Here is a 27,989-nt window from a genome sequence, read left to right as displayed (position 1 = left end):
ATATATTGTAATACTACTGTAGCGTTACCTTTTTCTATATGATTTTATCCCCCACATTTGACGCTTGGATGGAGTGAAGTATGCTATGGTAGGCTAATGGTCATAGAACTAGTTACTTTCAGCTGCAGTTAGTTGAAGTTGTAGCAGAATTAACTATACAGCAACAGACGTTTAACTATTTTAGTAGCTCAGTTATGATTTTACTTTAAAAAGTTGGGGATGGAACCAGATCACATGCCACAAGAGCAAAATGCCATGACAAATTTTAGACATTAGACGTAGCAAGGAATTGAATATGTTGCATTAGAATTGTGTTATTTCTAAAAGAAAATTGATTTTTTGGTTCACTTCAAACTTTAAGATGCTGCCTGAAGATCTGAGAAAAGGTTCTCCAGTCACCACACTGTTCTTTCTCGCACTGCTCCTGACGGGTTTCCCCAGTGGAATTATAGAATTGATTATAAGCAGAGAGCTATAAAGTATACCTTAACCTTAACCTCTCATTTGGTAAATAATATGCCAACATACCACCTGGAATTTGACAGGAATGATTGCTTTTTACGCCGAGCAACAACGCCTGATGTCCTGTACAACTTTATATTTTGTCTTAAATGGTAACGGAGATTTAGTTTCTCTTTGTGTTATACTTACCCAATCGAAATGTGTCTGGGCCTCTGCTTCATAAATAAATGCTTCCTCAGACTGGACTGTGTGGATGTTGGACAGTGCTGCTGCGGCTCTGCCTATAGCACATACAGACCCACGCATGCACGGATGAACGCTCGAGTGCGCCGAGCCACTGGGGAGACATGAACTGCAGGAACGGCCAGTGGAAGAGCTGGAGTGGTGAAGCAGATGAGCCCGGGGAGAAGTCTGCAGAGAGAAGACAAAGACCGTCTGACGATTTGTCGACTTGAAGGGCTATACATACATACAAACTATACATTTGCTTGAAAATTAATCATAGGATGTCTAGATTGGCCACTTTTGCCTCTGTGTGACAAATGTGATAGTAGTTGTTGAGGTATATACACAATACGAACCAGAAAAAAACATATTGATACACTGACTCTTGTAGCATCGTTGTAACTGCATTAACAATGTCGTAGCACCACAAGAAAATACCTGAAAATTAAAGGCACCATATGTCATAATTTGAAAAAAACGTTGAACTTTATCTTTTAACCGATTTAAAATGAGGGAGATTGTTGTATTTTTCAGAAAACGTTGAATAGTTAAAATGTCCCTAAATTGTATCCACAATTCAAAAGGTCATGTTATAAAAGTTACTGGACGGGGAACAGTTGGGACACAGGACAAGAGAAGGAGAAAATGTGGTTAGTGAGTGTTTAGACTTTGGGCGGTGTGACGGCAGCTATCTCCACAGTGCATGGTCATCTCCGTTGGTTTATTTATCCAAGGCCTCCAGACCAGGCCCTGGACCTCCCTGAGTTTGTTAGGACTGAAGGGGCCCCCTACCACACAACCCAATTCCTCACATTCCACATAAGCTCCCATTTCCAGCTGCTGTCCCCTCCAGAACGGCCCGGTTCAGTCCCGAGTCCAGTAAGTCCAGCCACATCAAAGAAGACACACTATAATGGTTAAAGGGGACGCAAAAGGATCCACACGTTTAAAGAAGAAAGCATGATGAAGAATATTTTTGGCGTACAATTTAGGTCAATTTCGATTTTATGTGGACATATTCTGTGATGATAAATGTCAAGTCATCAATATGCGATGAGATGACACAGAATTTGATATGAAATTGTGCTTTTTAAAGATTTTTGGGAGAATATCTAAGCAAATATATGAATAACAATCACGTAGAAACATATCATATCTAAATTCTAGCAATGTCTTCAAACTTTAGTTGTGCTTATGATTCTTTCTTATCTTCAACATTTTAGCTGATATTGTCATATTTGTGATTATTAACAGGCACATTTTAGTGGCCTCTAGTGGAAAGGGTGCATATTGTAACGAGAGCCTTCACCTGAACTGTGAAAGACAGCAAACATTTAAGCCATGAATTAAATCTGTTTTTGTCTTAAAGTTTCAGCTGTTTACAATAAAATATACATAATGCATAGAAATAACCTAATATATAATGTTGTTGTTTTTAATGATTTATTGCTCATAGTGTATAGAAAGTAACAGTCTTAAAATTGTGAAAGTTTGATATTGTGGTAATCTGGATACATTAAGGCATGTTTGTGAATATTACTCATTAATTAATTTCTTCATTTTCTACCGCTTGTTCCTATGAGGGGAGGACATGCAGAATCAAACCCACGATCTCCTTATTGGGAGGCTCTAACCAATCTATACTTATTATTAACACAACAATAAACAAATGCTAGCTTTTGGAAAAAAATACTACATGTTTTTGTATAAAGCACCTTCTATTTAAAAGAAAAATCTCAATGTAGTAGTTGTATTATTACACACAGCAAATGTGAGTTTAAATAACCTGCAACATGGAAGTCTCTGGAAATGGATCTGATCATTCCCTTGGGACAAAGTAACTGTTCCTCCCCAGTCACATGCAAACAGAGATGATGGATGCAATGACAGTCAGCTGTGATCCCCGTTGTGTTCACACTGTTAATGTATCTAAGAGCATCATTCACACCACTTTTCCAAGCTTCAAATTGCCTTGTATTAACACCTGCCAAATGTTCAGCAGACGTCATGTTTAGGTAAGAAACAACTGATCTGCTAAAAGTGTTTGCTCCTCACCCCTGGATACTGTCCTGAGTGTAGCCAATAGGGTCTGGGCTTACAGGAGCACCACATCCAGACACTTAGGACTTCTTTAGTGGGAGATTAGAAAACAATATGTCTACTGTCTTTCTTTCATTCTGAGTTCTGACATGGAGAACTTTCTGAACTCATGAAATCATGCATGACAAGATGTGGAAACGTTCCAAAAAGTCTGCACAGATAAGGGGCCGTTACACTGAGACTGGGCACATTCAAAGTGTTGGTAAAAATGTGCATTCATGAGCAAACCACTAATAAAGCCAAGCGTATTTTCATTAGGCAAAGCACCTACGCTTTCTAAGGTGTAAGAAAACTTATCAACCTACTTTTAGAAGCTTTGGGCCACATGGGGTGAAGGTACAGCTGTTACTTTGGCACACAGCCGCCTGAGGGGGGGGGCAATGACAGCACAAAACCCATCCTGTAAGCAGGTTTGGAATATAGATATACAAACATATGAACACTGTCCCGACATTGTTGGCTTTCAGTGGATAGAATTTCCATTTGGGCATGTTTAAAATGTGTATATTTGTGACATAATGCGCATAGCATTTAACAACAAGCAAACAGAAAGGTTACATTTGAAATGTAAAAGAAGCATCTCTATTGCTTCAATTATATCCAAACCATGCATTTCAAACCTGCACATGTACATATGTATTTCACACACCATATCATCACAGACACAGATGCATGGGTTGCCATTGAATCAGACAGAAATAGTTTGAATAATAATAAAAGTGTGACATCTTGAGGGTGCTAGGGGCCTGGTGACAGGGTCCTGGTGACAGGGTCCTGGTGACAGGGTCCTGGTGACAGGGGCCTGGTGACAGGGCCTGGTGACAGGGTCCTGGTGACAGGGCCTGGTGACAGGGGCCTGGTGACAGGGGCAGAGCTGCAGCATGTGTGTGTGAGCAGAGTTTATTGAAAGAGTTCCTCTCTCCCTCCCCCTCAGCCCCTCCCCTCCAGCCCAGGCAGCAGCAGCCTGGGTGGTCCCCCCTCTCTCTCCACTTTGGTGAGCTGTTGCTTAGCAGCTAATAATAGGCGATGTTTGCAAAGTAATTTGCCTCTTCCTTGGCCAATGGGAGCCGGAGCACTTTTCCATCAAACCTCCCTTTTCAGGATTTGTCGAGAGGCGAACAGATCCAAATGTTACCGCTACGAGAACGGAGTTAGACAACTCAGACGCACCGCTACTACTACTACTACTACTACTACTACTACTACTACTACTACTACTACTACATCTACTACGAGTTTGCGAGCCTCTGAGCGCTGTTTCTCTCACTATCAGGGCGAATGAAGACTGGAGGATCGTTACGGATTTTGGCGCATAATGTTGGGATGGAGTTTCGAGACTTCTTGGGCTCCAGGGAAGACTAGAACGCGTTCTTCCAACTTGTCGCCGGTGTCGCTGGATGCGATCCCCTCATATGTTGGATTATTGTTTGTGAACTCGCTGCGTTCCTGTACGTCGCTTTGCCTTGCCCGCAGTATTACCTCTCCAGTCTTTGGACTATGGCCTCGGATCGCGGGGTCCCAGGGGCCAGTGTGTTTGGAGATTTACCCCCGAGTTATACGCGCTCCCAGCAGCAGCAGCAGCCGCAGCAGCCGCAGCAGCCGCAGAGCACGGAGCTCCTCCGCAGACCCAGCTACTGCCACGCCGCCTTCGCACTTAAACAGATCTCTAAGGTGATAAGATGCGTCTGCTTTTGCCTGCTGTGTTCAGAGATCTTTCATTCAGGAGCAGTTGCCAGTGACTAGTTCTTCGTGTAGTTGTGAAGTTTGATCTCATGTGAGAGGCGAGGCACATGTGGGAAGAGCGGGGCTGAAGTGAGCTCCGTCTGGGGTCTGGGACCACCGGAGCTCCGGAGCAAACCTCAGCGGAATGCAGCCACTTTCTCTGCGTGAAGTGAAAGGACAGCAATGTGAACGCTGTACATGGCTGAATCATAAATGGGCTTAGAACCAAAGTGTTTGCTAATGTCCTATACTTTCCAAAACAAGAGAGTTTAGTCCGGCTCGTGCGTGTTTGGGGCTGGTACAGAGCAGCAGAGAGCGCACTGGCCCAGGGCTCAGTGTTTGGAAATGTGGTGGGTCCTGTAAAAGGAATTCACTGATTGAGTTTGATCTGACAAAGCATCTTTGGACCGCCCGGATGCTTGGACGTGTTTCAGCGCTGCTCAAGAGAAACCACAACACCAGTGCAATATCTGGTGCTGCACTGACATTTGGAGCAGTTTTCTCTGACTTCTCCTGCCACAGAACTAAAACTAGAGTCCTGTGGAAGGATCAATACTGTTCTATAGGTGTTGGCTTTTGTAAAGTAGCCATGCCTTCACAGCTTTTATTGTATTATACTGTTATAGCTTGATATGAACCCTAAATAATTCATACAAAATTACAGGTAATAGGTCAGGAGCCATGTCTGGTGTTACCAAAAATGAACCTACCAAATTCTACACTCACACATTAACTACAACATAAGGAGAGGACAGCAATAGACTTAAATGTTTTTTCTACGTTTGGATGTTTAAGTAGCCTATTAGTTGTAGGTTATTGCTATAAACAAAATAATTTACAGTATATATAATAAACTGTTCAAACTAACTGTTACTGTGTTATGCACTGTATGCAGAGGTGTGTTGTAATGTCACAAAATATGCTTGTAACATGTGCATTATTACAACTTTTGACATGGTGCTTTGGTTCTAACACTGTCTTCTGTCTCTGGTGCAGGGTAAAGCTGTAGGTCAGAAAGCTCCCCTGTGGATCCGCGCCAGGTTCCAGGCTCTTCTCTTCTCACTGGGCTGCCACATCCAGAGGCACTGTGGGAAAGTCCTCTTTATCGGACTCTTAGTATTCGGAGCACTTTCTGTAGGACTCAGGGTGGCAGCAATCGAAACGGACATCGAACAACTATGGGTGGAAGGTGAGCAAAATATTGTTTTTCCTTTTGGCTGCATGGGTTGTATTATGAGCATGTTGCGCCGTCCTTACGTATAGTTCATTTTCCGAGGGTCATAAATAGAGTTTGAGTGACAGTCCTGCAGGGTGGCCTTGTTAGTGTCAGATGTGTGCCATGCAAGGGCACTAGGTGTTCTGTGACTGACAGCGCCGAGGCGAGATGAAGGATTTAAGAGAGCTTGTTTGATGTTGTTTCCTTGTTGTCCGTGTACGCCGCACATTCCAGACAGACTCTGTGGTTTCTTTTAAACAACACGTCTTTGAGAGCAAATCGTGTTATACTTTTCACAACTTAAGTCTTGTCTACTCATGCCTGCTGGTTTCTTTGATGAGCAAACACATCTTTGACTTCTCCTTCATGTTAACATTTTTATCATGCGGGGGCAGCTTTTTTTATTTGTTATTTCACACACACAAAAATCCATTTAAACCCCCAGGCTTGATCCCCACAGCAGATGGACTGTGTGAATGGTTAGCCATCATTGAGGACTCTGGCCCCTCCCCCCTTCTCTCTCTCCCTCTCTCACTCTCTCTCTCTCCCTCTACTCCCTGTGTGGTCCCTAACTATTCTTGGATTCCATTCAACAAGAGGCAAGGCAGGCAAGTAGGCACCACCTCCTTCAAACCCCCCACCCTTTTTTTACTCCTCAGCTCCACCACTACCACCTCACTAGAAAAAAAAGTGAAGTTTACCCACCTGTTTAGCACGCTTCAAAAGTACCCTAGCAGCTTGAAAACGTCAGTATCCATTATAGATTTTTGAGTTGAAAGCTTCTTGATGAACCGTCAAGATATACAAGAAAACAATTGTTTAATTTAGGAGGAAAAATGTATCATAAACAAACATTTGACTAATTTATTTGTTATTACTATATGCCATTCCGATGCTTGCTTCCTGATGTTTTGCAGTTAGACTGCATTACTGACATGGGGGTAGCAGTTGGGGGGACCCTGCAAAAAAAAAAGGAATGCTGTGCCTTTAAGGGGCCGTGGCCGTGTTTCTAAAGTTTCTGCCTGCCTTGTTTTCACCAATAGCCCATTGACAAAGCTGCTAGGGCCTCAATGGAAAGTAAAGTGGTTTGGTAACAAGGCGAGGTTAGCGCTCCCCTCAGCCTCTATCTCGCACAGAATAGTATGCACCATTGCACATAAGCTAGGCAACAGGAGCAGGGAATGACCTACAGTACTGTGCAAAGACTTTAGTGAGGTGTGACAAATGCTCTCAAAAACTGAATGTCTATTGTGAGGAAATGTCTGTCAATATGATTAGTGTTGAGATACAGAACAACTATTCTAAATTCAGCACCACTGTCATAACTATCTTCAGGGTTGACTGTAAAGAGCATTTACTTTGGGTTCACAATATATGTTGCTGTTGCACGTTTAGACCAGTTGTTTGTCAAAGTTCAGAGTAGTGCACGTGTAATTACCGATAATTGGATATATTGTTTAGAGATATAACGTCTATAAATTAAACTGATTTTGTGCATACGGTCTATCCTCCAATCTCTATAACCTAAACAAACCTTCACACCTAAACTGTGTAAAATAAACAAGCGAAACCGTAGCCAACCAGATGTAAACTATGCCAGAGCCCGGCATATGCTTCCTATCATATATTATCCCAACTTTAGCCACTCAACGTTTCCACTTGTCATCTTTGCCACCTGGTCCAAGCCATTTGTCCACCAGCCTGTATTTCCTGACCGTTCGCCCTCCTGTCTGTCTGACTCACTGTTTATAATCTGATACCTGTCTGTTTCCTTTTGCTGTGAAGTTGGGCCACCAAGGACTTTTTAATTGTTTCCTCCTTTGTACAAGATCAAAACCTTGTGAAGGGTAGCGTCGCTCCACAGTTTTGGGGTTTGGTGTTATACGTTGTAATCAATATAGACTTGTCTGTAAGGATCATCTTCAAATGGGTTTTGTGCAAGAGCAAGGTCTTAAGCAGGAAAGTAAGATTAATTTGCGTCATTGTGCTCACCTTAAGTTACTGTCCCTTGAAAAAAAAGTAATGCGCAACAGATAATAACTTGCATGATTGAGAAATGTATGTGAATGATGCATTTACCCCATATGTTTGATGAAAAAAACAGGAATAATATTATGATCAATTGTTACATAATTGTCCATTTATTTCAGTCAAATAATTCATACAAAAAATATATATAATATAATACATGCAGTGTGACTCTTTTTAGGGGAATTGCTTCTCATCAGTGGTCAAATTTTTATCATTTCGAAAGTATTTGTGTGTATAGAATCACATTGAGCTACATTATAGGCCCCGATAGTGTCACCATGTTGGTGTACGTTTTTGACAAACTCTGCATTGTCCTAGAGTTAAGAAAAAGGGTCGTAAAAAGAGGTGCAGGAAGAAGAAGAAGATGAGGCGAGACATTGGGGGTTGGGACAGGAACAGGCTGGAAAGTTTATTGCAAGCTGACACTTTACCAACCGGCTGTTTTCGCTATAGGTAAAAAAACAACAACTTTCTCATGCCCCAAAGGATGAAGCAGCTAGTGAATTCTTTTGACTTTTACTGGAAGAGAGGAAGCTACCTAAGCATGACATTCAGTGGGCTAATTGTCTAAACAGTTCTAGGTTTTTAACAGAAAGTCCAGTGCAGAATGAGAAGGAGCGATGGCGTCAATGTGAAAGTGCTGGTGTTTATTCCTGTGTTAACTAAACTCATCCTTTCTTGGCAGAGTTTAGGTGAAGCATGACAGACGTGTACACACACTCAAGCTGTCTAAATATGAGAGCAGGGAGACCAGGCGTATGTGGATAGCAGGCTCACCACATGTGCCATAAAAAGCCCATGTAAAAAGAGGATTGTAAAGGGGGAGCTCAGGACCATACACAGTTACATAGCGTGAATGTTTACAATCTGCATCGGCTCGCAATGAAATCAGACAGGACCGTTAGCAGATGGGAAGAGCATTGAGGTACACCTTGATTAGAACGCCGAAATGTGGCAGAGTTTGCGTCAATAAGCATGTGCACATGTGGGCACTTTGTGTGTTTGGAGTGGTTACTCTAAACAAACCTCGGCGCGGCACAGCAGGTAAATGCTATAATTCATGTGAGCTCACACAGCGGCCCAGTTCAGACAGAGAAAGGCAGCTCTATGAGGCATTATTGGAGGTGAATAGTGCACAGTGGTGCCCCAGCTACATAAATAAACTCCCCGTGCTCAGGGCCCTGGACCTCACTGGTAGAGAGAACAAACAAGACCAGAGTCAGCCTGGGTCACCTCCAAATGTTTATCTCACCCCCTTTCCGCCATCGCTCAGCCCAAGTCCTGCTCCTAACATCCCTTCTCAGCCCCCAATGCACATCCTTCAACAGTCAGAGTCAGTCCACCCCCAGCAAATAAACACACGCTATGCAGCCAGAAGTACAGTGTAATCTGTAGATGACAACCAGGACACCCTGGCATCCTCAAGCACAGGAAGCACTGTAGTATTATACAATTTGGACTCATGAATGTAAATGTACTTTGAATTCCAGACATGATGGGTGACATTAGTAGTGCAGGAGCCTTTAAGTTGATATCTGCTGAAAACAGGCAGTGTAAGAGACAGAGATACAGAGAACTTCATCAATATAGTGTGGCACTTTTTCTTCTCTTGGCCAAGTCCAACCCTTGTCTTTTCTGTGCACTGAATAAAGCAGCACCAGTCACCTTAGAGTCTGCTCCATTTGCCACTGTCTTTACACCATCAAAGTATAAAAGTGAAGGGACAGAGTGATGGAGAGAGACTCAACATGTTCTTGGTACTTGAGAGAGAAATGGTTCTTGGTCTCAATAAATTAATTTCTCATGTGAATGAGACCAGCAACGTGGAAAAATTTTGCCTTTCAGGCAGGGATGAATGTATGTTTCAACCACACATTAAGTGGTATTAGCGGTCAGTGGAGTGTCTAATGTGACTATTTTTCACAGTGGCCAACACTGCCCATGATTAGCATAATTAGCAGAGGCAAGCCTATACATATGGAAATAGAAAGTGCCTAAATGCCAACCCTGGTGGAAATTTATGTGTGGTGGCTAGCACCACTGGCACATCTGAATAGAATGTAAGTGAAACTGATTTTTCATCTTATTTATCAACTCGTACAAGTGTGAACTCAGATTGGCATGTTTTGATGAGAGGAGCATGGAACATATGCTTTTATTTACACTTATCGGGACAGTGACTATATCACACAAATGCCCAGAGTGATACAGTGTGCACAATGTGTACAATGTATTTCTATAGGTAAGACAGAAGTGCCAGCTTCTGTTGTGTGCCTCCAGCCTCACCCTCCCACAGCCTGCTCGCCCATTGTCTTACACGCTGGGAAAGTTTTGGTCCATTTGCTTTTGTTGAAAAAAAGAAACTCTCCTTTATTTTATTCTACTGTTTGTTGGGAAACTTCTGAAAGAAATTGAGTTGAATGACAAAAGCCTGTGCATTGAGTGTGGCTCAGTGCTGTGGGTTGTATGGAGTAGCGCCCATTTGCTGGGGGCAGCTCTGAGGCTGTGCCCGGGATCAGGAATGGCACGGGGCAGGACTGTGCTCCCCATAGTCTGATTCTCAGGCAGAAAACCAGTGTGCAGATGCCCACAGTCTGCAACCTCTGACTGGTTTTGTGAGGTGGTGCCACAGACATTTGTTCATATAGCGCAGATTGTTGACTGATAAGAGGAAATGTCAAGTCATAGGAGGATGAACTTATGCATCCTATTTAAACTTTAGTGTGCAGTTCTTCTAGTGTCATCGCAGGTACTAGGCTACTTGTCCCTTGTTCTTCCAGTGTCATCGTTGGTACTAGCATACTTGTCACTTGCAGCTTTCGTCATTTCAGGTCTTCCTCCATACCAGCGTGGGGTCTTTCAGTGGCCCCCTAATCCAGCTAATCTATCACACTGAACTTTGAAGGTGGCCCGTCCTGACCTAGTACGGCCTGAAACCAATAGAAATGCACTAAAGCTCAAAAGAATCTTATTCAAATGCAAAATCTTAAATGCGGTCTGTTTTTACACCACTTTTCTTGCTTTTTGAGATGCAGTTGACAGGTGGAAGCAGGACTATATTGTTCTGGTACACAGTCATGCCATTGAATTGCACCACACAAAAACACTGCACAAAAACAGCTGTTAGATTATGTCATGACTTGCCATCCTCAATATTTTATCGTTTTTGTGATTTAAGGGGCTTTTTTGTGGTACAGGAAGATATATTTTGTATACTAGTTCCTGTACATAATAGTCTTATTCCCCAAACCATCCAAAAAGCACCCCAAAAAATGCCAATACTGTTTGTCTAATATCTTGCAACATTACCCATGTAGTAAAATCACCAACCACAGTGGTGTTAAGTTCTGCTTTCCACACTAAAAGGCTCTTTCTTCTCAGTGGTGGGAAACGTTTCCGGGAACTGTCTCTTTAAGGTTGTGACTGAGCAGTATAACTACTCAGATCGGGGTTAAGTTAGGGGGGTGAGAGCGAGTGCGAAAAGGGAGGACAAATTTGTATAGTAAAAGACATTTTGACCAAAACTCATAAGGCAAGAAGTAGCGGTCCACACAGAGTGAGAGCAGAAGCAGGGAGCTCGGAGTTGTGTGGCTGGGGCCGGACCGGGGTTGAAGTGGAAGGCGAGAAAGAGGAGAGAGGGAGCAGTCTGGGTGGTCCAGATGGGAGGAACGAGACACAAATAGCTATAATTTACTTCAGGAGGCCTGTAATTACAGAGCCAGAGTCTCTCCGAGCCACCCAATTCCTGTTGGGATCAAAACGCCACACTGCAGAGGTTAACATACGAAATGTCAAAAAAGGTTTTAACAGATGTCTGAAGAGGAAGGCCTTTCCATTTTGTAGTAGGCTTTTTGATTAGAATCCTGTGTAGCCAGGAAACCGAGTGGAGTCGTGGGGAGCTCGTCTGGACTTAAAACATGTTCATTGTTAGTGTATTTGACAGTGTGAGCAAAGTGAGTTGACTGTACTTCCCCTTGGAGAGTAAGTGTGAACAACCATTCAAAGAAATCCCTAATGCACATTTGGGTGTTGTTTCTGTATTATATATAGCATTTTTGTATTTCGGCTTATCTGCTGGAGTCAGTGAGAAAAACATAATCAACGCACAATGCAGTGATTGACATTGCATTAACAACTTGTCATAGTGAATTCTCTAACCTTAAACATTTGTCGTTAAATTAACATATAAATTGAAACATGTTATTGATGTCAGCTAGCCATCTACACAATTTGAACACTTCAACAAGTCTTATTTTTGGGATATTTTCTTTTGGGGGGATGCTCTGACCTCCAAAATCCAAACAAATGAGGTGACCTGATATAGGCAGGCCCTGCGTAGGTAATTAAAGCCTTGAAAGTGAAACCTAGAAATATTGGACTGCATCTCTGACGCCACCATTCTAACCTGATCTCACACTTTTTAGCGGCGTAGGCTGAATAGTTTGTTTTTTCTTTTCTCCCCATCAATTATAGGATCCTGCTCTGGGCTGGGGGAGGTGCACGCATGGACACAGAAAGAGGGAAATAATGATTAGAAAGACAGCAAAGCATAGTAGACGATAGATGCTTTGTGGCAAACTACTGTTTTGGGGTTAGAACCAAGTTTTCAAAGTTACTTTTTGTCCCCCTCCCTTTCTGCACTGGGTTGTCATGTAGTGGTAGAGCTAGAGGGGGCAGACGGGCCCTCTGTGATACAGCGCGGCATGTTTTATGTCCACTTGGCACAGGCACAGATCCCCCTGGCTGGCAAACTCTTTTCAGGGCAACCTCCTGTAATTAGGGGACTGGAGTCCACCACACAGTACGACATAGCCCACAAACTTTCTTTACACTACCTCTGTGCGGCATATTTGTTTGAGATTTCTCTAGGATACAGTAATGTTGCTTCTGACTGAAGTGCTAAAGAGGGGTTGGGGCATCAGAAGGCTGGTGTTCCTAACTAACAGGGCACATCTGTTTGGCAGAGAGAACCAATGAGAATCTGTATTACTCATTTCTCTTGGCCAGACGTGGGCCTGTGTGAAGTGCCTTCAAAACCAACACTGTTGAGGGCCAAGGGCGTAGCTCCATATGCATGTGTGTGTTCTTGTGGAAGTGTGTGTGGATACTAACAAAAAGTACAATGATTCAAATGTATCTTCTAATCCGATGGCTGTTTGTTGTGTTGCAGCTGGCAGCCGAGTAAGTCAGGAGCTGCGATACACCAGGGAAAAGCAGGGGGAGGAGTCGGTGTTCACCTCACAGATGCTCATACAGACCCCCAAAGAGGAGGGCACTAATATCCTTACCCAAGAGGCTTTGCTGGTGCATATGGAGGCCGCCCTGTCGGCAAGCAAAGTCCAGTTGTCACTGTTTGGAAAGTAAGTGTGCCTTTTATGGCTCAAAGATGACATATGTGATGACATATCTGTTCTTGGAGTTCAATGCTTAACATTGCCATTTTCTATTCTAGATCGTGGGACCTTAATAAAATATGCTACAAATCAGGTGTGCCAATTATTGAGAATGTCATGATTGAGCGGGTAAGTTTGAATTGGTGATTTACATTGGGGTGTTACATATGAGCAAGGTTAAACTTTTCTCTTTTATGCTTTTCAGATGATTGACAAGCTCTTCCCCTGTATGATAATCACACCCCTGGACTGTTTTTGGGAAGGGGCCAAACTACAGGGAGGCTCCGCCTACTTGCCGTAAGTCCTGCTTTAGTTCACATTTAGTAGAGGGCTGCTTGGCTATGGGCATAGATGGAGACATACAGTTGTAGTGTCAGAGGCTGCAGTGACTGACAGCGGCCCGGCTCAGTAATAGAGTTCTTTGGGACCCGGAGGGAGAGATGGCTGGGTGGTGGGTTGGTAGAGAAGAGGGGGTGGCGGTGGTGGCAAGGGAGCCCTTTGGGTCAAACAATGGTAAGCATTCTTTCAGTTTACGAGTGAGTGTCCATCAGTGCAGGGGCCCTAGAACAGGGAGGGAGGGGGGGCAGCTTTGTCCGCTCACGGCTAACACTCAGCATTCTCATGGTAATGCCCCAGGCTCCCAGCTCCCAAGTTGTCCAACAAATAAAATGGGCAGTATTCAAGCTTCAAGTCCCTGGAGAAAAACAGAGAGAAGCTACAAGATGGTTAACAGTGGAGTCTGGGCGTTTTCAGAACACTTTTTTCTCTTTCTTTACGAAGTTCTTTGAGAAATTGAGTCATTTGAATTTTTTACCTCCTGAGAAGTGATATTTCAATTGACTCATTGAAATCGTTTAGACCATTGCAGATGTTTTTCTGCAAACAATATATGTATCAATGTTAATGTCAAGAAGTGACATTGCTATGTTGTATGACAAGCCAGCACATTGAGAAACAATTCCATGTTTCCCATCCTTCAGTCTCCCAGTTGAGCAGGGCGGCAGAGAAGGGGCCTTTGATGATTCACACGTCCTCCAACTAGTCTTCAACATCTGTTCTGATTTATTAATTACACTTTTCATCACAGGAGGTGCAAGTGTGAATCCATTCCCCTGGAAAGATGGAAGAAAAGCTTAGGCAATAGAGTGAGGAGAACAAAGAACAGCAATCTAAGGGAAAAAAGCACCTGATTCACTCAAGCACAAACTAGCTGATAAAGGAGTGTGTCTTTGGAGTGGAGGGAGAGAGGATGCTGGTATGTGGGAAAAGAGTCAGCATACTTCAGTTCAGTGTGATTGTTTGCACTAGTTTTAGTTTTAAATCCATAGCGTTATTTTCCAGTATCTTTCTAATGTACGCAGTCACCTTTTTGATACACCCCCTCCCTGTATTCACTTGTTATCAAGATGTTGCTGAGGCAGAAGTAATCGTTATGACTTAGTGTAAGACATTGAGGAGTGGGTGCAACTGTGCCTCTTCCCCGTGCATTGTGGCAGCGTGAAACAGGATAATAAACGTTTTTTTACCCTGTAACTGCCACTCGCCTCATGCCCTTGAACCGAGTGAACGTATTCTTTGGTTGTGATTGAATATACTTGTTGTATGCTCATTACAAGTGTGCCTCTCCTCTTAACAGAGGAATGCCAGATATCCAGTGGATGAATCTAGACCCCGTCAAACTCATGGAGGAGCTAAGTCAGTTCACGCCACTGGAAGGTTTCAAGGAGATGTTAGACAAGGCACAGGTAGGATTGTATTCCACTAAATATTTCTTATACCGGTACTTGAGTAATTAATTGCGTTACTTTTTTTACATGTACTTTTTCATTAACAATACTATTTGCTTAAAAGGTGGGCCACGCATACATGAACAGGCCTTGTCTAGACCCCTCAGACCCAGACTGCCCTTTGAGCGCACCCAATAAGGAGCTACAAGTGGTACGTTCAAAATGAAGCTGTATTGAATACGGTGTTTTCAGGCAGAAATGGCTGACTTTTTTTTTCCGCCTCCGCCTTTTCAGAGCCCTGACATTGCTGGGCGTCTCCAGGGTGGTTGCCATGGTTTCAGCAGGAAGTTCATGCACTGGCAGGAGGAGTTGATCCTGGGGGGCCGGGTCAAGAACATCCAGGACACTCTGTTAAGGTGTGTGCAAGTCTGAGCTTCGGTTGGTTGTTGAATTATGTGTCTCAATAATAAAAAAAAAAAAAAAAGTTTGTAGTGAAAATAGTGTCAGGTTAAAATATTTGAACAAAATGTAAGGCCTTATCTAAAACGCGATTTTTAAATTTATTTTTTACAAGACGTTTCTTGTAGTTTCATTTCTAGTTTAATTTCCATTTGCTTTGAAAGGAATTAAATATGGCCAAAACAAATGAAGTAACAGTGTTGGTCAGGATACTGGATTCTGAAGGATTGCCACCTGTCACTGCAGAGCCTTTGGTTTAAGATATGATTTATGACAGTTTCCTGCAAATTTTCGCTCAGTGTGGTCGTGCCAAGAAAACCCAGGGACATCTGGGATCACGGTCTAGACAGACAGAGGATATAATACCTGCTTTAAACTGTTTACATTTGCACATGCACCGGTAGCAACATTAGCATTTAGCCATCACAAGAACAGTAGTCTTGCATGTTTCAGCAGACGTAGTGCATAGGAATTACGGTTAGAAATATCAAAACCAAATCATAACTATCTCTTTACCTTTACAGTGCGGAGGCTCTCCAAACCATGTTCCTATTGATGAGTCCTAAGCAGCTTTATGAGCACTTCAAGGATGACTATGAGATTCATGATATCAACTGGAATGAAGAAAAAGCCACTGCCATCCTGGAGTCCTGGCAAAGGAAATTTGTTGAAGTAAGTACACAGATTTAATGGACTTAATGGAACAGGTTCTGTCAAGAGTAGAGTGAAACTTCTGTTTCCTAGTCTTGTTTTGTTTTTGGACACACATTTAAAAGCTGAATTCCATCAGTCCTCAGCTGCCTTGTAAAGCCAATCACGGGGCACTCCAGGGCACTAGGTATATACTATATATATATAAGTCTGTGTGGTAGGCCAGTCATCTCTCTCTGTCAGAGACCTAGTTATAGGAACAAGCTGTTGCCCTGATAACTGACACCCATCACAGTGCTAGTAAGGAGGGGAGGCCGGTCATCAACATGTGGACCAGTGGAAGTGGGGGTTACACAACTCGATATAAGACACTGGACCCACCTTTTACATTCTAGACACATTAAAAAAGCAAGTACAGATGTGCCAGAGATTGGTAGTGATGACTAACCGCTCTTGAGCTTTTGAGGAGTGTTGGTCAATTTGTGGCATGGAGTAGAAGGGAGAGAGAAGTCCCCTCCAAAGCCATCTGATCCCATCCATTTTCACCTTTGACCTCACAACCTCTGGCATCTGTGCTCATTACTCCTCACTTGTCATACTCTCACACATGCTAGTGCGCACACACGCACATTTCAAAGAAGCTGTTAAAATATGGGCTTCTCACTAAGGAATCATTAGCAACCAAATACATTGTAGTGGTCTTGTTTTTGTATATTTGTTACAAACGTTATTTATGTTGATTTACCAGGTGGTCCACGAGAGTGTCCCATCTAACTCCAGCCAGGCTCTTCATGCTTTCTCAACCACCACCCTAAACGATATCATGAAATCCTTCTCTGATGTCAGCGTGATCAGGGTTGCTGGGGGATACCTTTTAATGGTAGGCTGACTGTTATTTTGAAAATCTAGATGAAACTAATATTTTGTGCATACTTACATACGTCTGATGCATTATTATTCTAATTACATATGTTTTCTTTGCAGTTGGCCTATGCCTGTGTGACCATGCTGCGGTGGGACTGCGCAAAGTCCCAGGGTGCAGTGGGGCTTGCCGGTGTTCTACTGGTAGCTCTGTCTGTGGCTGCTGGATTGGGTCTCTGCTCCTTGCTAGGCCTGTCCTTCAATGCTGCAACCACCCAGGTAGATATACAAACTGTATAAAACACATCACAGTATTTGTTTTAATCTTAAACATAAATCATGTTTTAAATAATGAATCATTTCTGCCACAGGTGCTTCCATTCCTGGCCCTAGGCATTGGTGTAGATGACATGTTTCTGTTGGCCCACTCCTTTACGGAAACAGGCTCTAGCATCCCCTTTAAGGTAACTCTTCAAGACCTTTTTAATACAAATATGGTTCAATGTTCTTCTCTAACCATGGATTTCCTTTCTAGGAGAAGACAGGAGACTGCTTGCGTCGCACAGGCACCAGCGTGGCTCTGACTTCCATCAACAACATGATTGCATTTTTTATGGCCGCCCTCGTGCCCATCCCTGCACTACGAGCGTTTTCATTGCAGGTATGTTTTGCACATAATCTTCAAAGAACTCAGCACAATCACCCACTAAGGGGCCTGGGGCTGCTTTGAAAATGAATAGGATAACTTAAGGGAAGTGACATTTATTCGGACTCTTTGTTCCCTCTTTGTGTTTATTGCCACTCCACCTACGGGGCTATTTGTGTGTGTATTTTATTGTGGAATAATCTAAAGAAAAGAAAGACTAAAAGGTAGACAAAAAGAGGGTAGAAGAGTGCATAGTATATCATTGGTCGTCAAAGCGGTTTTCTCTGATCTGTGACTGTAACTGTGGGTGGTCTGGCTAACACACAAGCATGCCCTAGACATACACAGAGTGGAAACCACGAGCTAGTTAGATTGTCAGCTTGAGAGACTGGGCTGAGTTTGAAGCCTGCTGTGGGTGATGGTTTTGCCCTGACTTGCAACAAAAATACTGTGTAGTATAGAGTCCTCTTTCATGTATATTCTTAGTGTAGTATTTTTACATCTTCCATTTATTTACATTTTCAATATGTCTCCTACAGGCGGCCGTTGTGGTTGTGTTCAACTTTGCCATGGTGCTGCTTATCTTCCCCGCTATCCTCAGCTTGGACCTGCACCGGAGAGAGGACAAGCGACTGGACGTTCTGTGCTGCCTTTACAGCCCCTGCTCCGATCGTGTCATTCACCTTTCCGCTCATGAGGTGTCCGATGCAGGAGAGCAGTCTCATGCCTCTACAGCCTCTACGGCTCACCAATATACCACAGGGTCCACCATCACCACGAGCACTCACATCACCACTACTGTGCAAGCTTTTACACAATGTGATGCAGCGGGGCAGCACATCGTCACCATTCTCCCTCCAACATCGCAGATATCCACCAGCCCATCTATTATCGTCTGCAATAATTCTCAAACACAAGGTAAGGAAAGCTTGTTTTTGTTTTGTGAATGCAACCAACATCCATCCAAATCTAAATGATCTTGTTTTGTTTTTTTTTAGCTACAACACCAACACCAACTAGTCCTGTCACCGACCCCTTTGGATCTCAGCTCTTCACCCCCACTTCCAGTTCCACGCGGGATCTTCTGGCCCAAGTGGAGGAGTCCAAATCAGGGAAAAAGTGTGTCCCTCTGCCATTCTTGGACTGGAACCTGTCAAGCTTTGCCCGGGACAAATATGCTCCTCTGTTGTTGAAGCCCAAAAGCAAAGCTATTGTGGTGGTCTTATTCCTTGGACTACTCGGATTAAGCCTTTACGGGACCACTATGGTGCACGATGGACTATACCTAACAGACATTGTGCCAAGAGACACTAAGGAGTATGACTTTATTGATGCGCAGTTCAAGTACTTCTCTTTTTATAATATGTACTTGGTGACAATGGACAGATTTGATTATGCCCGCTCACAGAGACTACTCATTCAGCTTCACAATGCCTTTAATTCGATCAAATGCGTGGTCCGAGACAGCAACAACAAGCTTCCCCGCATGTGGCTGCACTACTTCCAAGACTGGCTCAGAGGTAAGAGGAACTACATGTTGTTTTGTTAATGTCTAAGTAAAGAAGTATGTTGATTTTCCTTAGTCGTTCAATAATGATGTCAGCATTAGGTTTTTGGGTTCTTCGCCCCGGGATATAGTAAGTGCAAAAGTGTGTTAGGGTGAGAATTTGTGATGGGTGAGTGAAAGTTCAGTGGTAACGTTCACCTGGGCCTTGGGGTGGTGCCGTAGACTGGCTGGGGGTCACAGGTTATCTTTGTCAAAGTTCCCCAGGCTAGAAGTTGTCAGAGGCCCAGTCAGGAGGAAGTAATAGCGAACAAGTCAATCAGAACCAGCCGGTTGATAAACGAGATGAAACAAAACAACTGGATGTTTGACTATTTCATCATTGATTTACATGTTCTTGTCAAAATAAAGTGTTTTTTATGAATGACATCGAATGAAATAGAAGTCTTACAAGTGTGTTTTACCTCACAGGGCTTCAGGTTGCATTTGATGCAGACTGGCAGTCGGGCAGGATTACAGCCGACAGCTATCGCAACGGCACAGAGGATGGAGCTCTGGCCTACAAGCTGCTAATCCAAACAGGGTCCAAGAAAGATCCATTTAACTACAGCCAGGTATGCATCTATCAACGGTTGTTATCTATGTGTAGTTATTGACTTTTCCTGACCAGCTTGTAACATGCTTACCTTTTTTTTTAGTTAACTTCTCGTCGACTGGTGGATTCTGAAGGTCTCATCCCACCCGAAGTCTTTTACATTTATCTGACTGTTTGGGTCAGTAACGATCCTTTGGGCTACGCTGCTTCCCAGGCCAACTTTTACCCCCATCCCAGAGAGTGGATCCATGACAAGTACGACACCACAGGGGAGAATCTGCGCAGTAAGTATCTCATCTGAACACAAATTGCTTTGGGTTTAAGCTGCCTTAACTGAAAGCGCATGTCTAATGTGGGTTTGCCAAGCACTTTTAAAGCTAATTTTCTGGCATTTAGCGTATGAACACCCTTGTTTTCTTCCTCCTTTTTGCAGTTCCAGCAGCAGAGCCTCTGGAGTTTGCCCAATTTCCATTTTACCTGAACGGTCTCAGACAGGCCAGTGATTTTGTGGAGGCCATTGAGAGTGTGCGAGCCATTTGTGACGAGTTCAGCCGCAAGGGTGTGTTCAACTACCCAAACGGCTACCCCTTCCTGTTCTGGGAGCAGTACATTGGACTTCGACACTGGTTTCTTCTGTCAATCAGCGTTGTCCTGGCTTGCACTTTCCTGGTCTGCGCCATTCTCCTGCTCAACCCTTGGACCGCTGGCATCATCGTAAGTCCACTTTCTACTTCTATCCGCTCATTTCATCAACAATATCATTAGTACCTTGCAGCCTTCGTCTCACTTTCCCCTCTCAGCACAGCTCAATAATTCTGTCTTGGGGGCCCCCTTTTTCTCTGTGGAGGGCCAGTCCGCTCGCACACACAAATACAAGGACCTTTGTCATTCTAATGCAGGCTGGGTCGGCCATAGAAAGAGAAATGCAAAGGAGCGAAGGAAAGGCTTTGCTCTCCTGAAGCCTCTACCTCTAGCTCCCTCCGCAGCTTTTGTCACATGGAAGAGGAGAGAACAGACCTGCCCAGTTGCGACCTTGGCCTACTCAACCCATCCATCAGGGATATATGCATGTGTGTGAGGAATAGTCTAAAAAGCATTCATTCACACACAAGCTGGTGGGACCGCTGCTAGCTACCTCAGGGCCCCCACATACACCAATATAAGTGTAGCACGACAACAGACCCACTTACAATTGGAATGTGTTTGATTTAAGCTGCGAGAAGAAATCGTTTTAGACAAATGTGATCAAAAGCGGTAGAGACTTTGTAACTCGCATACATCTGCTATACCAGAAGTAAGGCGCTGCGTAGCATGTATGCAAAGTGGCTATAGATTTTGAATGAAATTGTACCCTGGTGTGAGAGTCCCCGCTGTGATCAAACGCTCAAATTAGCTGACTGCCTGTTGTTGTTTGTGTTGTGGCTTACCCTTAACACCTGAAGCTAACTTTGTGAATTTTGGAGGGAAAAAGTTACTATAATTTTAATTAAACATTGTAATAGTGCACTTGTCATTTTACTTATAGAAAAGGAAAAAAAAGAGTGAGAGGAGAAGACTGTGGTATTAGCCCTAGGGTGTGTAATCCGAAGCTGTGTGGTCAGGATCCTCTGCACTGGGTCAAAGATTGTGTGGGGTGAACAGGAAAAAAGCCTGCCATACAAACAGTTCCAAAGCCCATAAGTCCCATTTATTGTCTGGTTTGTCTCACTATTAAAAGTTGATCTATAACAATGTCTTTCCATATCTTTCTGTCAGGTGTTTATTCTGGCCATGATGACAGTGGAGTTATTCGGAATTATGGGATTGATCGGCATCAAGTTGAGTGCCATCCCTGTGGTTATCCTCATTGCTTCAGTTGGCATTGGAGTGGAGTTCACCGTTCACATCGCACTGGTAGGTCTCTTTTTTTATGATAAAATATTTCTTTGTTATAATGACATCTGGAATGTTTCCTATAATAGCAATTTAAATGGGGGATGGAAATTTGAGTTCTTAAGGAATTATAGGGAGGTTTAAGGCATCACACTGGAAGGACTTTATTCGCAAAGAGCTACAAAACCCAAAATTCAAAAAGGGTGCCAGTTATAGCCCGCAAATGCAAGTTTTGTACCTTCAGCAAGGTCTCCAACTCATTTCATACTCTACCTCTACCACAGGGCTTCCTGGCGGCGATTGGCAACAGGAACAAACGCTCAGCTGTGGCTTTGGAGCACATGTTCGCTCCGGTGGTCGACGGAGCCATCTCCACACTGCTGGGTGTTCTGATGCTGGCAGGGTCCGAGTTTGACTTCATTATGAGGTAAGATGCTGTATAGTACTGCATGTGTATATGTTTGTTTGTATGTATGTAAAGTACTACATGCCCAGGTGGCAGGTGGTATGGTGACACAACCGTCATCATGTCAGTTCACATACCATATGTCAACTTCGGAAGAGCTTTGTTTTGGTTTGGCACCATTGCTGCTGCTTGTTGATGTGTGGTGCCAGTTGTCTAGTCTCACTTAGGAAGCTTTGTGGGGGGTCATCGGAGCATGCAGGTGGAAATGCTATACCGCTATTTATGCACACACACAGTGACAAACATACACCTGGCTCTGTCAATCTTAGCACACATGCATCCGCTATCTCCTTAACCTCAGAGCACAACAAATGGGGAAAACATCAAGGGTGTGTAGCAGCTGCTCGTAAACATGGAAGTGTTCTGCTTCCCACTGGGTGGTGTCTCTCGCTCTTATTCACCCCGTCTACTTCTACACATGGGGGAATCTGTAAAAATTCCTATCATTCATTTTGGCTTTCTTCATGTTAGGTAGAAAAAATGAGACTAAATTTGAACTGGTCAGCCCTGGAGGATCAGCCCACCAACAGCCATAGCTCCCCAGGCTGAATGTGTGAACAGAATGAATGTATGTGTGCGTTCTACCGATGTTTCATGGTCAGAGTGGAAAAAGGCGAATAGCTTGATGTTTTTCAGATGAATGTGGTCGTGGCCCAAAAACCCAAACCACAACCTTGAGCTCACTCACTACAGCAGGCCTCCATGACTCAAACAGAACAGTTTTCCATACAGAAACAGAAGCAAAGGAAGATAAATACCATCTGGTTGGCCTTATATTGTGTTATTATATGTATGAATATTATGATGCAATAGATAGGAGTTAAGTTGGACTCTTCTTTTTTGTGTGGCATGTTAAAGAAAACGTAACGTTTTCTCTGCAGGAGGTCCTGTTTAGCCATTGTTGAAGAAGTGATCAGGTGAAAGGGCCAAGTCAGAGCTGGCGAGCAGGAGAGCAGCATAAATATACAGTTGTAAACATCTCCTGGGCTTGTAATGCATTGAATAAACAGCGAGACTCACTCCAAGTCCGCTCTTTCTTCCCTCACTCGTACGCACTTCCAGCATGAGGGACACAAATGTGCGGACAAATACGCACATATGTGGAGACATGTAAACACTCGCTTTCTCACACGCATATAGACATGCCCCCCCAGACCCTCACCACGAATGGAAAAGATTACAGTTTATATAAACAACAAAATTCCGAACAGTGAGACGCTGTTGGAGGTCCCCATGACTCCAGGACACATTGTTTGCATGTGTGTTTTTGCAGAAAGTCAATGATAAAATATGATTTTGTTGAATTCTGTGCTAGAAGCCGCTTCAATGGATTAAGAATGCAATTTGATTGTGTGTGAGACAGTTTTTTTTTCCCCAAAAATGTTTTCCCAAACATTGAGCTTTACCATGTTAAGTGGTGACAAGTGTTGTGTTAGTGGACAGAAGCACATTCCACAACACTTTTACAACAATTACCTTTGTTCATTTTGACTTATTTTTCTTACTTTTAATTTTTTTTTTCTTAACAACCTCTTAAAGTCTGGCTGGTGGTTAGCATCGCAATGTCTCTCTCGCTCTGCTTTCTGTTAGTGTTTAAGTGGAGTCCTCTAATTTTCTTGGGGAGCTCTTTCTTGTGGCTCTGCCTCCACCCGTGGCCTCCTCAGAGCTCCGCTGAGATGCACGCACACAGAGTCCAAAACAGAGCACGAGAAGGTTGTGTAGCAGCAGCAAAGCCATCAAAGCATGTTTTAGTTGGACTTAAGTTGCGAATCAGATTTGCCCCCCACCCCATGCCTTTGATATACAAACACTGGGTTTTCCCTGGCTTCTTCCACTCAGCAACTTCCCTTCCTCATGTGCCAATTATGTGCGCATTTTTAGATTTTGCTATTTTAGCTTTCTTTAACATTATATAAGCTACTGAGTGTAAACCTATTGGTATTGGCATTATCATCTTGATGCTAACAGACCATTTAAATAAGAGTTAATAAAGTAAGGTAGTTAAGTTAACATTTTCCTTTTTTGCCCCTTTTAGGTACTTCTTTGCTGTGCTGGCCATCCTTACTGTTCTGGGCATGCTGAATGGTTTGGTCCTGCTGCCTGTGCTCTTATCTCTGATGGGGCCTCCAGCTGAGGTCACACCTGTGGATAACTCAAGCCGACTGCCTTCACCTGAACCTTCAATGCCTCCTCCAATGACCCACCATGGCTACTACACAGGCCACCACAATCACAGGATGTCCCATCCACCAGCCTTCTCAGAGTCCTCCGATTCAGAGTACTACTCTGAAGTGACCACCACCTCTGGTATTGAAGATGATTATAAGTACTGTGACCGGAGTGCATACATAGCATCTCATGCTAATGTGCCACCCACATCACACATCCTGCTAGAAGCAAGCACAAACCCCAGCTTTCCCAAGCTCACGGTATGTTGGAGAATTACTCTGTTAAAAGTACACTCAATAAATTATGTAAAACTCTAAATCTGATCCACTGCTGTTTTTGATAGGTGGTGAAACCTTTCAAAGAGAACACAGCAGGAAGAGTGGAGCCATCACAAACACATGGGTCACAGGTTACGTGCTGGGATGGAGATAAACGGACCAGTCAGCCTTTGCCCGGCGACAGGGCGTTCTTCACTGGGAGGACTAGTCAAAGCAACCCCAGGCTTCAGATTAACAGAGGGCCTCTGCCCAACAGGACTAAAAGGCCCGGCCCTGCCTTGCCAACTGTGCAGGGCACACAGGGACCTGTTACCATGGTGACAGCAACTGCTTCTGTCACCGTGGCTGTGCACCCGACCTTACCGGGAGCAGCTTATCAGGGCTACATGCATGAAGGTTTTGACACAGATAGCGAGTCGGACTGTTTCGAGGCTGCTAAAAGGACTTACAGTGACAAAACAAACTTTTCTTCATGTAAGAGAGACTCTCTGGAGCTCCAAGACTTAGAAGCAACGCACAACAAGACTGAGCACCAGCCAGGCAAGACACATGGTGGGTAACCTATTTGTTAAATCATCAAGAAATTCTCTTGCCTATCAATGTACCAGTTTTTAACCTGTTTTAAACATCTATTTCTAGGTGGCTTGAGGATCCAAGCGTCCAAAGATTGCTAGACTCTTCTCCCCTCGTGTCTCCTTGTTTGAGTTTCAAACTTGTTGCTGCTTCACTAGGCACCATGTCGCCTCACCAGCCCTGCACCTTGACAACTCTGTACATAGTCTTCACTAAAGCATGGAGAAGATCTATTTCAAGGACTGATTCAAAGGCCTTGTTTTAATAATTATATAATTTTATGAGTATATATTTTATACTAAAAAGAGGGAAGCTATTTAAAAGAGTACTGTATAACATGGGTATACTCTTGTGTAAGATGTAAAAGATTATTTGTTTCTATGGGACACTTGTGTTCTCCCCCTACATTGTACAGAATAAGATGTGTTACATGTAAAAAGTGTCAACATAAAAGGTTATTAAGATATTAGTCTATTGAGCATACATGGTCAGTGTTTTATCTTTATTTGTATTTTTTTCTTTTTTGCTGCTACACTTTAAAATAATTTTAAGTGATTTGCCTTAAAATGCAGTTTCTCCTCCCCCATCAGCTCTGTAGTCCATATTTGTGTTTTTGTTGTGTGTCACAGTTTTGGCGACCATTGTGCCTATGTTTCTCAAAGCTCAGTATTTTGTTTGTATTGTCTACTCCACCATAGACTAGTTAGATCACCATTGTCTTGTATTGTGTCCTCTGCTGTTTGAAACTACTTGAAAGAGCTATGATGAGGTATTTTTTTGCAGTTTTTGTAAGCTCATAAACACATAAGCGGAGTTCACGTCTGTCACTTTTTGCGTAACAGTCGTGTATTTCATTGTTTATTTTTCAAAAGGGAATTATTTAATCCAATGCAAAGGGAGTTGTAGCATAATACACCAGTGTGTTGTGTCTTTTTTATTTTCTGTCTATAAGCCTAATGCAGGCTTATGGACTTATGGACTAATACAATGTGTATTACATTGATCAGTATTGGTCTTATCACTGCCAGGTTAAAATGCAGGGAAAACTCATGTCATGTCAGTGGCAGCTTTTGTGTGAAGTGTAAATTAGCTAGTATGCAGTTGTGAAGATAAAAACAGCAAAGTATCATTCACATGACCTAACCATAGAAAGCTATAAAAGAACGTGTTGGGGAAGAGAGAGCTTCTGCATTGGTTTTTAGTTTATTTCAAAAATGTTGATGTCATGCCATATAAATTATTTATATTAAATTTTTATTTTTGTAGTTTGTACAGATGCTAGTATCTAGACTGAAGTTCTATTTTTAAAGAGTATATATATATATTATATATAAATATATCTATTTGTTGCAGAGTTATGCTGTTTTGTTTGCATTGTGAGATGGGGGCAATGGTGAGGGGAGATCAGCAACACTTTAGAGCAGAAGGTTTTTTTAGGAGGAGAAGAGGAGTCTTTTAAGATTATTCCATCTTCTTTGTAATTAAAAAATGTCCATGTCTGAAACACTGTGACTTCTGAAAACTATGCTTACGTTTGTGTGACTGTTCCTCACCTACTATAGAAATTAAACTAACAAAATAAATTTAATGACAAAAGTGATTCTGTGGTCTTTGCCAGTTCATTGTTCTGCATGTGTTTGACTTTTTATGTTCAAAACACTCATAAGGCCATTGTCTGTGCTGCGCAGATGTAAATACACATTTACTCACGGAAAAGTCACTTAATGTACATTTTGTATGTTTAGATTTAGATTGTAGTTATATTAAATCAGACTAAATTATACATAATCAAAATAAAACATGTCTCTTCGAGAATAAAATTGTATTTTCTCTGTATTTAAGGCCTTATTTAAATAGTATCCAGTTTAAATTGAATATTGGAATAAGATGAAGTTTAAAGTAGTTTGAAAGAGTGAAATTACAACAAATGTTCTGCTCCAGCTCATACATTTGTGCAATATGAAGGTGGTTGTGCCAAATAAACTCACTCACTAAAACAAGTACCGGTAACCACCTGGAGATCTCCTGGGATGATTGGCTTCTTGGATGGCTGTTGTGACTGGTTACAAACTGCCCCACAATGCTCTTACGCCACACATTCTTAAAGGCTTGGGCTCATAGTGAAGCGCATGTACCCGCGGTCAGCCCACCTGTGTAGATGAAAGGTAGATGCTGTAAATTCCTCGCCTTCCCACCACAGCCCCTCGTTTGTTAGGCGCGGCAGAGTGGTTCTGTCTGAATCTGATACCTCCAACACTAACCACTAAACCAGAGTTTGAAGAGTTACTCAGACAGGATTATATAATAGTGAGATAATTTGCATTTGCAACACAGCAATTTAACTGTTCCTTCCACATTTATGTATGAACTATAATGTAAATGAGTTGGTATGTGAGTGCTCTGCACTGCATTTAGCATTCATGTTTTTTTCCCTGGTTGTTTTTCTTATCTACTTAAAAAGTTCCCAAATAATGGATCAGGGCCCAAAAGGGAATCCAAATATAAAGTTTAATATTAGACATTCAGTGTATTTATATTTTTAAAAGCCACGATAGGCCTTTAGTTTAAACCCGACAGACGAGATTGTTGTTAAGATTAATATGGAATATTTGTCGAGCCATTCTCTAACAAATAATGATTAAGTTTGTGAATCAAAAGTTATATAAGCCCCTGCCTGTTATCTGACTGTGAACGCACTCATTGACAGAATATTCAAGAGGACGGAGGTGTAAAAAGGGTCATCAGATAAGAAGAACAGATATGGGATGGCAAAAGTTGGGATTCCAGTGACATTCCTTCTTTTATTTTAATTACTGTACAAATGACTAAATCCAAATGGGCGTGTGATGGGATATAGGAAGTATACGATGTCTGCAGCTCGAACACCAATACTCTGATGAACCGATTAAGCATAATTCCATTGCATTTTTGGGTAGGCCAGATTACAGCTGATAGCGCCTGCCCCTGACCTGTGGGAGAAGGTGACTTGAATGGCAGTAAAGGAAAACACAATGGAAGAACAAAAGGCCAAACTCGTGA

The 27,989-nt window shown here is 42.8% G+C and overlaps 1 protein-coding gene across 1 annotated transcript; it reads left to right on the top strand.

Moving 5' to 3' along the window:
* Positions 1-3,974: 3,974 nt before the first annotated feature.
* ptch2 (patched 2) lies at positions 3,975-26,550 on the top strand. Its single transcript, XM_072441455.1, has 23 exons — positions 3,975-4,458; positions 5,506-5,698; positions 12,927-13,116; positions 13,209-13,278; positions 13,355-13,446; positions 14,786-14,894; positions 15,001-15,087; positions 15,171-15,292; positions 15,860-16,007; positions 16,735-16,866; positions 16,971-17,126; positions 17,219-17,311; positions 17,383-17,508; positions 18,033-18,411; positions 18,492-19,013; positions 19,469-19,611; positions 19,696-19,876; positions 20,026-20,306; positions 21,348-21,485; positions 21,749-21,891; positions 23,966-24,359; positions 24,443-24,929; positions 25,017-26,550. The coding sequence occupies exons 1-23, from the start codon at positions 4,285-4,287 to the stop codon at positions 25,049-25,051; spliced, it is 4,395 nt and encodes a 1,464-aa protein (XP_072297556.1). The 5' UTR covers positions 3,975-4,284; the 3' UTR covers positions 25,052-26,550.
* Positions 26,551-27,989: the final 1,439 nt, after the last annotated feature.

This window comes from Eucyclogobius newberryi, unplaced genomic scaffold, assembly GCF_026437365.1.
Source record: "Eucyclogobius newberryi isolate DKJ021-1_F unplaced genomic scaffold, fEucNew1.0.hap1 SCAF_12, whole genome shotgun sequence".
NCBI lineage: Eukaryota > Metazoa > Chordata > Actinopteri > Gobiiformes > Gobiidae > Eucyclogobius > Eucyclogobius newberryi.
Note: the sequence above shows the minus strand (reverse complement) of the source record. Positions and strands in the feature narration are given on the sequence as shown.

What these genes read in the sequence shown, in the direction of transcription:
- ptch2 (XM_072441455.1), top strand. Translation starts at nt 4,285, where the DNA reads ATGGCCTCGGATCGCGGGGTCCCAGGGGCCAGTGTGTTTGGAGATTTA. An exon ending in AGAATGTCATGATTGAGCGG is followed by an intron (nt 13,279 to 13,354) that starts GTAAGTTTGAAT and finishes TATGCTTTTCAG; the next exon opens with ATGATTGACAAGCTCTTCCC. An exon ending in CCAGCCAGGCAAGACACATG is followed by an intron (nt 24,930 to 25,016) that starts GTGGGTAACCTA and finishes ATCTATTTCTAG; the next exon opens with GTGGCTTGAGGATCCAAGCG.